The sequence below is a fragment of the Melanotaenia boesemani genome, chromosome 1 (assembly GCF_017639745.1).
Source record: "Melanotaenia boesemani isolate fMelBoe1 chromosome 1, fMelBoe1.pri, whole genome shotgun sequence".
NCBI lineage: Eukaryota > Metazoa > Chordata > Actinopteri > Atheriniformes > Melanotaeniidae > Melanotaenia > Melanotaenia boesemani.
The window spans coordinates 2355227-2367145 of record NC_055682.1 but is presented as its reverse complement, the minus strand read 5'-3'; the positions used below and the strand labels follow the sequence as shown (position 1 = coordinate 2367145).

The window sequence follows — 11919 nt, the reverse complement described above, 5'->3', positions numbered from 1 at the left end:
TAGGTCGATGTTGTGAGAGGAGGAGGAGGAGGAGGAGGAGGAGCATTGTGGAGTCTCTGATAAGAACCTTGTCACTTGGCCTGGAAAAGAATGTTTGGGTCACTTTCAAGGGATTATCCATCAGGGTCATGGGGCTTAAACGCTTTATTCTTACTTCATTCACCTTGTTAGGAGGAAAGTGTGTGAAGGCATCAGGTCAGTGAAGGCATCAGGTCAGTGAAGGCATCAGGTCGGTGAAGGCATCAGGTCAGTGAAGGCATCAGGTCGGTGAAGGCATCAGGTCGGTGAAGGCATCAGGTCGGTGAAGGCATCAGGTCGGTGAAGGCATCAGGTCAGTGAAGGCATCAGGTCGGTGAAGGCATCAGGTCGGTGAAGGCATCAGGTCGGTGAAGGCATCAGGTCCGTGAAGGCATCAGCAGACTTTCATGAGTGACTGGCTGGTTGTTAGGGTGATGGAAGCGGGTGGAGCAGAAGGAAACCTCCACACAGGTTACAGGGATAAAACACAGAAATGGGCTAGTTGTTGGTTTAATCTGAGACGTAGAGAAAAGTCTGAAACTTTGAAAGGAAACGGATCCATATTTGAGACTGAGTGTATTTTTCTTCATGTACATAAAATTGAGCAAAAACTAGAAATAAAATGAATGTTTGGTAGATGATTTCTTTCCTTTAGTAATTTCAGTCAGAGTTAGACATGGGAAGTAAATAAGTAAATAAGTAAGTAAATAAGTAAGTAAGTAAGTAAATAAGTAAATAAGTAAGTAAATAAGTAAATAAGTAAGTAAGTAAATAAGTAAATAAGTAAATAAGTAAATAAGTAAATAAGTAAGTAAATAAGTAAGTAAGTAAGGAAATAAGTAAGTAAGTAAATAAGTAAATAAGTAAGTAAGTAAATAAGTAAATAAGTAAATAAGTAAATAAGTAAGTAAATCAGTAAGTAAGTAAATAAGTAAGTAAGTAAATAAGTAAGTAAGTAAGTAAGTAAGTAAATAAGTAAATAAGTAAGTAAATAAGTAAATAAGTAAATAAGTAAGGAAGTAAATAAGTAAGTAAGGAAATAAGTAAGTAAGTAAGTAAGTAAATAAGTAAATAAGTAAGTAAATAAGTAAGTAAGTAAGGAAATAAGTAAGGAAATAAGTAAGTAAGTAAGTAAATAAGTAAATAAGTAAATAAGTAAGTAAATAAGTAAGTAAGTAAATAAGTAAGTAAGTAAGTAAATAAGTAAGTAAGTAAATAAGTAAGTAAGTAAGTAAATAAGTAAGGAAATAAGTAAGTAAGTAAGTAAATAAGTAAATAAGTAAATAAGTAAGTAAATAAGTAAGTAAGTAAGGAAATAAGTAAGGAAATAAGTAAGTAAGTAAGTAAATAAGTAAATAAGTAAATAAGTAAGTAAGTAAATAAGTAAGTAAGTAAATAAGTAAGTAAGTAAGGAAATAAGTAAGGAAATAAGTAAGTAAGTAAGTAAATAAGTAAGTAAGTAAATAATTAAATAAATAAGTAAGTAAATAAGGAAATAAGTAAGTAAGTAAGTAAATAAGTAAGTAAGTAAGTAAATAATTAAATAAATAAGTAAGTAAATAAGGAAATAAGTAAGTAAATAAGTAAGTAAGTAAATAATTAAATAAATAAGTAAGTAAATAAGTAAGTAAGGAAATAAGTAAGTAAGTAAGTAAATAAGTAAGTAAGTAAATAATTAAATAAATAAGTAAGTAAATAAGTAAGTAAGGAAATAAGTAAGTAAATAAGTAAATAAGTAAGTAAGTAAAGTTTATTTTGAGCACATACAGAACCAAATGTACAGCCATGAAAATTCGAAACACAAAAAAGAAAAATGAAATAAAGTTCATGCTTGAAAAGGGGCGGGAAGAAGTAAAACTTATTAAACCCCGCCCCTGTGAGGGGTTGTAAGATTCCATTGATAACTTTCTTTACAACAGCCATATCAACACCATCACAGTCTACAGAAGTTTTATTCTTACATTTTAGACCTGTTTCAGTTCTTTTTCCTCCACTGCAGTGAGAAACACAGAACTTATGTTTCTATCAACCAGACAGGGATTACCCAGTACCCGGAAGGTTTCTGCCAATCCTGGTCCAGTTCTTACAAAGGATTTATTAAAACAAGCAGCCACATCATTCATATTGTAGTTTTCTGTTTCATTTACAATAAAACATGTAGGGTAGCTTTAATTGAGGGGAAGATTTTTTATTACTGTGTTCAGGATTTTCCAGATTTTTCTAACGTTGTTCTTGTTATTATCTAATAGATTTTTATATTATTCTTTCTTTGCTGTTCTAAGGATATTTATTAACTTGTTCTTATATTTTTTATATTTACTTTCAGCCTCTTTAGTTTTTTGTTTTATAAATTCTTTGTAGAGTGAATTCTTTTTTCTACAAGCATTATGCATTCCCTTTGTTCACCGAGGAAGACCCACATCTATTAGTTTTTATTCACTTTCTTTAAGGGACAGTTTTTGTCATAGAAATTTAAATGCTCTCAAATTCTTCATATGCTTCATTTAGGTTATTATTATTATTATTATTATTATATACATTATCCCAGTTGTGTGCAATTAGGTCATTTTTCAAATCCTCTATTGCTTCAGTTGTTCTCAGTCTTTTGTATTTAATTGTTTAAACATGATCAATAAACCTGCCGTCATTATTAAACACTGAATGCTGGTAAATGGTCACTGATATCACTTATTAAAATTCCACTAGTTGTATTTTTGAAGACGTCGTTGGAACATATGTTGTCAGTAAGTGTTGCACTATGACACGTCATCCTGGTGGGTCGGTGATTTTAGGGTACAAAGTCATGCTGTATAATTTCTGGATGAACTCTTCCGTCTTTCTGTGTTCCTTCGCATTAAGCAAATCAATTTATTGATTTATTGAAGTCCCCACAGATTATTATAGGTTTGTTTGTTTTAGCTGCTAATAGTTCCTCCACCAAACAGTTCAACACACGAGCCTGGTGACCTGTACATGCAACTTATAATCAAGTTTTTACTTTTTCCCTGTAAATTTCCACTGATACACACTCAAGCATATTGTTTATCACCACCGACATGTTCTCTATAACTTTAAATTTCATGTTCTTGTCCACAAATAATCCAACTCCTCCTCCACCTTTGTTTCGGTGTGTGTATGAATTCATACCCATCCAACTCAGAGTTTGCTCCTTTGTCCTCAGTAACCATGTCTCTGAGACAGCAGTAATACTGAATGGTTGTTTGAACTGGTTTAAAAAGTTATTGATGTTAGTGAAGTTTGAACAAAGACTTCTACTGTTTACATGTATTACTGATCATTTTTTAACCTTGTTAATTTCATTATATTGTTCGTCAGTATTATAACAACATTCATTACTTATAGAGGTGAAGAAGTTGTTATCTGGGTCAACATTACATTCCATATCCTGTCTGGTATGACCGGTGTATTGAAATGTTTGTAGCTGCACGCCGTCCTGCTCGTTTCCTGGAATATATTACTATTGTCTTCAAGTGAAGATGACTGACTTCTTTGGATGTACGCCGTAGTTTATGCAGGAGGTTCTTGCCTCATTTTGCAGATGAGGTTTATTGATTCTTGTCCAATTCCTCCAAACTTTTTACCATCAGAACTTTTGCTTCTTCTGGTGATCCATTAAGCTTAATTAATATTTTCCAGTTTGCAGTCCAGGTGTGTTGAATTTTTTTTTATTTTCCTCAAATATCTCACCTTTTTGGTAATGTCTGCATTGTGCTTTGTCATGTGCTCATTGATGTAAACATTTGTCCCTTTAAGTTTCCTTCCTTCTTTCAGTAGATGAAAAAATAAAAAAAAAACTTTCCCAGTCTGGAACGTTCCCATTCCTTCTCCCAACACGTCCGAGGCGGTGAGGGGAAAGGTGATGAAGAGTTTCAGGGTCTTGGTTGGTTCAGGTCAGGACTGCAGTCCAGAACCAGTCCAGAACCCTCTTCTTCCTCAGCCGTGCAGCTGTAACGCAGCAGAATGTTCTTCACCATGCTGAAAACCCCAGACCATCAGAACCCCGATCCCACCCCAGACCGTCAGAACCCCGATCCCACCCCAGACCGTCAGAACCCCGATCCCACCCCAGACCGTCAGAACCCCGATCCCACCCCAGACCGTCAGAACCCCGATCCCACCCCAGAACATCAGAACAACCCCAGACCATCAGACCCCCGATCCAACCCCAGACCATCAGAACAACCCCAGACCATCAGACCCCCGATCCCACCCCAGAACATCAGAACAACCCCAGACCATCAGACCCCCGATCCAACCCCAGACCATCAGAACAACCCCAGAACATCAGAACCCTGATCCCACCCCAGACCATCAGAACCCCAATCCCACCCCAGACCACCAGAACCCCGATCCAACCCCAGACCATCAGAACCCCGATCCCACCCCAGACCATCAGAACCCCGATCCAACCCCAGAACATCAGAACAACCCCAGAACATCAGAACCCTGATCCCACCCCAGACCATCAGAACCCCGATCCCACCCCAGACCACCAGAACCCCGATCCAACCCCAGACCATCAGAACCCCGATCCCACCCCAGACCACCAGAACCCCGATCCAACCCTGTCTGTAAAGGCTCCTGTTTGATCTCTCATTGCTCTCTCTCTCCTCCATCCAGCAGCAGCAACCACAACTTGGTAAAACCAGTTTTTGGTTATTTATTTATTTTACATTATTAATAAACAAAAATGATCTATCTCATACTTCAACCTCCATTCACCAAGGCTGGAATCAACTATTTCGGGCCTTTTGAGGTGAAATGTGGGAGGAGCAAGGTCAAACGATATGGTGTATTGTTTAAATGTCTTACTATTGTTGCCCATTCACCTGATACTGAGTCACGCATTAATGCATCCAGAAAGGTTGTTGCAAGGAATCTGTTTTGAGATCAGATAATGGTACCAACCTGGTGGGTGCAGCAATCAAAAGTCAGGGGTCAGAAAGCCAAGTAATCCAAATCAACAACCAAAGCAGAGTACCAGACGGGGAGCAGGCAGAATCAGAATCCAGGTCCAAAGTCAGATCAACGTCAGGCGGGCGGGCAGGCAGGGTAATACAGGCTGGATACGTGCAGGGAAGAACCAAGACGATCTGGCACTGAAGGGATGTTACAGAGCTGTATAAATAGTGCTTGGGACAGGTGGAGCGCATCAGCCCTAATCAGGAGCTGACGGAGATGAGGCATTCAGGGCGGCTGGAAAAACTGAGCCTCACACCACAGATCATGACACTAACTGATCCTAAAGGAGGATGTGTACGTCAGGAAGAGATGGAAGCAAGTACAGTACTTGTCAGACATCTTTTGGAAACAATTTACAAAGGAGAACCAAGAGAGAAGTGTTCAGTTACCAGAAGAAATGTGGCGCCCTCGTAGTACCGAATTGAATAGCCCTGGTTTAGAGGACACTTTCTGATTCAGATGGACTCGTCAGACGTGTGTCTAAATCTAGTATACTAGAAAGGCCGGTAGATAAGTTGTTTGTTACTTGAAATGGATGTGTAAATGTAGATGTTCACATTAAGTGATGTACGTCTATGCACAGATTTAACATATGTTATATTTGAGTCCTTGTGCGTTTAATTAAGAGTAAAGTTAAAATAGACTTGTGTTGTTAAAACTAGTACAATGCTGTGTTCACATATAGTTATAGCACTCTTGAGTTTGAAATTAAAGAACACTTAAATGTTAGAAGATGTAATTGTTCTGCCCTAGCTGCTAGCGCCTAGCTGCTAGCATCTAGCTTCTAGCACCTAGCTGCTAGCGCTTAGCTACTAGCGCCTAGCTGCTAGGGACTAGCTGCTAGCGCTTAGCTGCTAGCGCTTAGCTTCTAGCACCTACCTTCTAGCACCTAGCTGCTAGCGCTTAGCTACTAGCGCCTAGCTGCTAGGGACTAGCTGCTAGCGCCTAGCTTCAAGCTGCTAGCGCTTAGCTACTAGCACCTAGCTGCTAGGGACTAGCTGCTAGCGCTTAGCTGCTAGCGCTTAGCTGCTAGGGACTAGCTGCAAGTGCTTAGCTACTAGCGCCTAGCTGCTAGGGACTAGCTGCTAGGGACTAGCTGCTAGCGCTTAGCTACTAGCGCCTAGCTGCTAGGGACTAGCTGCTAGGGACTAGCTGCCAGCGCTTAGCTGCTAGCGCTTAGCTGCTAGGGACTAGCAGCAACAGTTTGGGGCCAGAATGTAAGCACCATTTTTGTGATGGTTACAGTTTTGTTAAGGACCTTTGAAATAATTTGTTTGTGAACAGATTTACATTTATTTATTTATTAGCTTTTTCTCTTCTAATCTAAAATTGTAACAGGAACTGATATTTTACCAAAACCATTTCAGGCAGTGAATATCATTAAAACATCTGAACTCTAAAACCAGTTAACCCTGAAGCTCAGCATTGCTGGAATCAGGTGAGCCATCAACATTGTGTTGTTCAGGCTCTATGAGCTTCGATACGACAAGAATGTGTTTTTCAGGAATTTCATCTGTTCAGACATGCCAGGTCACACAGATTAACATCGTCACTGGTCAGCTGTAACACTGATGAAAGAAAAAAGTACAATAATTAATTTCTGAGTCTGAAGATCCAATCAGCTCCATGTGAGACCAAACTGAGCAGCTCTGTTCTGATGTGATAAGTACAGCCTCCTCCAGGTTTCAGGTTTTAAGATAATAATAATGATAATACGGATTACTTGGTCTTTACTAGACCTTAAAACAAGTATCAGATTAACAACCATGAAGTCCAGATAGTTTCTTCTCAGGATTAGCCTGACCTGGATGAATCTCCACCAGCATATCCAAAATATTTCCAGACTTCCAGCCCAGTCTCAGGAGGAATGGGATGCAAACGGAAACGTTTGTCCACCCATCTAGTCCAAAGTTTTTGACAAGTTTTGGTAGGCAGTTGATTTGTGTTGGTTGGTGGCGACAAATTACAAAATCACATTCAGCTGTTTTCTGACCTAAACATCTTTCTTTATTTTAATTTGTTGTTCATTGAACAATTTTCCAAATAAAAGCACAACTTTCTTCATCCAAAGAAGGAAAAACAAACGGTGGTCACAAGAAAAGATAATTTCATTAAACTATGACGTCGTGGGACCACCAGGGGGCGCTGAGACAGATTTGGCTATGTGTGTGAAATTATTTCTGATGACAGACGCTCAGTTAACACAAGAAACAGAAAGTTGTGAAAGAACCACAAACACACAAAACAAGCATTAAGAGGCAGAAAAGGGGGGGGGGGGGGGGGGGGGGGGGGGGGGGGGGGGGGGGGGGAGTGTAAACACAACCTCACGTGACACAGAATGACAACAGAAGACCATGAAGAGGTCAGAGGTCACGTGCAGGAGCCCAGTGACAGCAACACACATCAAGACGTCCTCATATGGACATTCAAAGCAGCAGCTTTGGCTCCACCTGCTGGACAGGTTGTGAAACTGCAGTAGAGATGCTTCAGGTCGACGGTTTCAGAAGAATCTGGCCTTCTTACATTCTCTTCCTGTTTACACGACAGATCCTGTATTTCAGTCCAGTCTGAAACCTGCTGCTCATCCTCACTGAGACAGTGGACATAAATAAAAACACAAAGGAACTGAGATGTACTGCAGAGCCCCTCCACTCCAATCTAAGCACTCACCCAGTTACAGCTGGTTTTCACACAGTTCAGCTCAACCTTTAGCATTTAAAACAGACAGAAACACAGTCATGCTGGTCCGAAATGTCAAGGATCAAACCACAGAACCAAGGACCAAACCACAGAACCCGTCCCCAAGGACCAAACCACAGAACCCGTCCCCAAGTACCAAACCACAGAACCAAGGACCAAACCACAGAACCCGTCCCCAAGGACCAAACCACAGAACCCGTCCCCAAGGACCAAACCACAGAACCCGTCCCCAAGTACCAAACCACAGAACCCGTCCCCAAGGACCAAACCACAGAACCAAGGACCAAACCACAGAACCCGTCCCCAAGGACCAAACCACAGAACCCGTCCCCAAGCACCAAACCACAGAACCAAGGACCAAACCACAGAACCAACGACCAAACCACAGAACCCGTCCCCAAGAACCAAACCACAGAACCAAGGACCAAACCACAGAACCAATCCCCAAGGACCAAACCACAGAACCAAGGACCAAACCACAGAACCAGGCCCCAAGGACCAAACCACAGAACCCGTCCCCAAGGACCAAACCACAGAACCAAGGACCAAACCACAGAACCAATCCCCAAGGACCAAACCACAGAACCAAGGACCAAACCACAGAACCAGGCCCCAAGGACCAAACCACAGAACCCGTCCCCAAGGACCAAACCACAGAACCAAGGACCAAACCACAGAACCCGTCCCCAAGGACCAAACCATAGAACCAAGGACCAAACCACAGAACCAGTCCCCAAGGACCAAACCATAGAACCAAGGACCAAACCACAGAACCAAGGACCAAACCACAGAACCCGTCCCCAAGGACCAAACCACAGAACCAAGGACCAAACCACAGAACCAGTCCCCAAGGACCAAACCATAGAACCAAGGACCAAACCACAGAACCAAGGACCAAACCACAGAACCCGTCCCCAAGAATCAAACCACAGAACCAAGGACCAAACCACGGAACCCGTCCCCAAGGACCAAACCACAGAACCAAGGACCAAACCACGGAACCGTGCCTGACCCAGAGTTCTCCTCCACAGGTTTGTCCTCAAGGTTCTGCCTGACCCAGGCTATCGTGCTTTCGTCTTCCATATGTGATGGAAACTGTAAGTCTGTCTGCAAAGCGCTTCGCTCAGAAAACCAGGTTAATCGTTCCTTGTTGAATCGGTTTTGTCTTTCAGCTTGGTGGCATGGTTCGGTCAGACCTCTATTACACAGAAAAACTCACTAAAGCAATCTTTTTACTTGCTGTTATATTAATTTATAGCTTAAGTATTTTCTGTTTTAGTCTCTTGATCTAGTACCTGTCTCGTCAGGTTCAGTGTTTTGTTAGTCAACACCAAATGCTACCATTGTTTCTGCAAAACAAATCTACCCACAGGCATCAATAAAGGAACCTTGAACCTTGTCCCCAAGAACCAAACCACAGAACCATGGACCAAACCACAAAACCAAGGACCAAACCACAGAACCTGGCTGCAAAGGACAACACAAAATGAGCTATTAATCTGAATCAGGTGGGCTGAAACAGGGAAACATCTAAAACTTGCAGGACAGCGGCCCTTGAGAACCAGAGTTGTCTTCCCTGTTTTAGAGCATCCATGATGCAACACAGCAGAGCATTTCTGTCAAACCCCTTCACAAACAATACACCCTTTCAACTGAAACAAGGATATCAGCTGGTACAAGAAAGTGTTACAGACAGAAGAAATACTCTCATTTCCGCAATCAAGCTCATCTGGTTCTGCATCTTTTCTTTTACCTGACAGAGAGATCTTTGTCTTCTCATTCCCAGTGAATACTTTCACTTCACGGCCAGCCTGCATTCTAGCAGCAAGATCAGAGTTTAAAACGTGGCGCAAAATCAGTAGCTAGACGCTTCTCCTCTGTTGTTCCCCGGTGGTGGAACCATCTACCAAACTCCGTCCGGTCCGCAGAGTCCTTATCCACTTTTAGAAGCAAGCTAAAGACTCAGTTGTTTAAGGAGCATTTCCACACTTAGCTTAACTCTTCTACTCAGAATGAGGTAGAAAGATTTGTCCAGCTCTTTGGCTCAACCAAGTACTGAAGGTACTTATACCCAAGATGATGTTGTGTGATGAAATCATGATCTTGTATTTAAACAAAATTACTTAAAGAATATATATATATATATATATATATATATATATATATATATATATATATATATATATATATAATATATATATATATATATATATTTATTGTATGCACTGCCTCCAGCTCTACATGACAGCACCTGGTCCAACTGGACTCCAGCAGTCTGACTACCACTAAATTATGACATCCATCTTGTTTGAATTCTTGCTTGTGTTGTTCTTACTCTCAGATTTAAGTCACTTCGGATAAAAGCGTCTGCTAAATGACTGTAGAATAGAATGTAGAATAAAACGCAGACATCAAACATCTGACATCCAAACAGGTGTTCAGGTGAATGCAGGTGAACTCGTTGCTGCAGCAGCTGAGTTGCACCAGCTCTCGCCTGGTGAAAGAAAGGTCTAAATCCAGATTTGTAAAGCTTTATAGTGAGGGGGAGCGGGGAGGAGGCAGCGGGGACCTTTCATCTCCTGCTGCTGAAACGCTGCCAACACACCTTCAGGAATGTGTGCTTGCTACACAGAAACTAGAGGACATGCCTGCAACGACGAGCTGGTGTAAAGATTAAACATGAGATTAATATCTGTCACTCATTCAAAAATAAGAACACATTCCTGGGTTCACTACGACAGGAAGGGATGTGGAGGCCTTGGTCTTTTTTCCTGTTCTTTATTGTCATTTGCTACCTGATTATATTTGTGTGTTATATAGTTTAAAAGGTTGCATTCTTTCAGATCCTCACTGAACATAAAACATACATAGATTACAGACGATCACACACTCGCTCACACTCACCCCCTCCCCACTTCCACACACCCATATGCTGAGGTCCACTTCTCTGTATGCACAGAAATGTTGTTTGTTCTCTTTTTTTTGTTGCTCTGTTTCCTGCTTTTTATTTGTTGGAACATGTTTCTCTTCAGACAGTTTTTTGTCTTATCTTTGTTTTTGGATTTTATTTTTTGTTTGTTTGATAAGTAAAAATAACATATTTCTGTTTTTATAACTTCGCTAAAAGACCAATAAGCTACATCCTATTTGTTCAGACCTGAACTCATGTTCAAAACAGTCAGTTATAACTTTTCAGCCTCAATCAGAAATGAAAACCCTGCCTGTCTGTCAGGAAATCACTGTAGGTGTGTCTCACATGCAAACCATAAAACAAAAAACCCAGATGGTAAAATAACCTTTGGTCCAGGACCACCATATGGGGCCCACAGGAGACTTGCCATAATCCAAGCCAGGCTGGCAGCTGACATCTGGTCCATGTGGACCGAGCAACATTTGCCAGTGCCGTAACTGAGCCGTAAGCGCCAGAAGTGGCCCGGATTCGGCCCAAACATGCCCCGCTATCTGGAAAAAGAAATACAAAACACACAGTTAAGTGAAATAAAAAAAGAGAGAAATAAAACTGAAATTTAAGGAGATTTTGTCACTGCTTGGGGTTTTGATGGCAGCAGAGTAGACAAATTCCTTTTAACCCTTTTTCACGTACTCACTGAAATATTGTTGTGTTATTATAATGTTGGAGGATATTACAAAACTTTAAAACTTTTATAGAATTATACAGTAGTAAGTAGTCCGGATTTTCTTTCTAGCTGCTACTGAGACAGTCTACCAGCAGCAAATCTGGGTTCAGGGTTGCAGAGGAACAACTTGAAGCAACAATCAACAGCATGTTCACAAGGAAGGACGAGGCTCCTTAAAGGCTGATAATAAGTTGGAATCAACCCCACATATCTGAAAGCATGACACAGGGATATCAGAAACATACTTGCAGTAAATACTCTGCAAGCTCAGCTGCTTTGTTTGACTTTGTCTCATTTGGCAGCTGTCCAGAGATTTACGGAGTTATTTACAGAGAGTTACCGGAGCCCAGGTTAAAATATCTCCTGAGAAAGTCCGGACTCGGCACTGCCAATATTCCCAGTCTCATTAAACCTCTCCATAATATGTGTGGGAAATTTCAGGACTGACCAGTAAAAGAGGAGTGAGGGAAGGAGTGGGAGAGATGCTGCAGATCGGCTGTTTAAACCCAACACGACAACCTGCTGCTGCTGTGTAACAGTTTTCTGGGTTTGAAGAAACTCTTTTACTTTTCTTTGCATA

General features: G+C 41.0%; 1 protein-coding gene across 1 annotated transcript; it reads left to right on the top strand.

Moving 5' to 3' along the window:
• Positions 1-7752: 7752 nt before the first annotated feature.
• Positions 7753-8712, top strand: LOC121641481 (basic salivary proline-rich protein 1-like). Its single transcript, XM_041987625.1, has one exon. It carries the CDS (start codon positions 7753-7755, stop codon positions 8710-8712), a length of 960 nt encoding a protein of 319 aa, XP_041843559.1.
• Positions 8713-11919: the final 3207 nt, after the last annotated feature.

Coding starts and splice junctions, on each gene's coding strand:
- LOC121641481 (XM_041987625.1), top strand. CDS start 7,753: ATGTCAAGGATCAAACCACAGAACCAAGGACCAAACCACAGAACCCGT.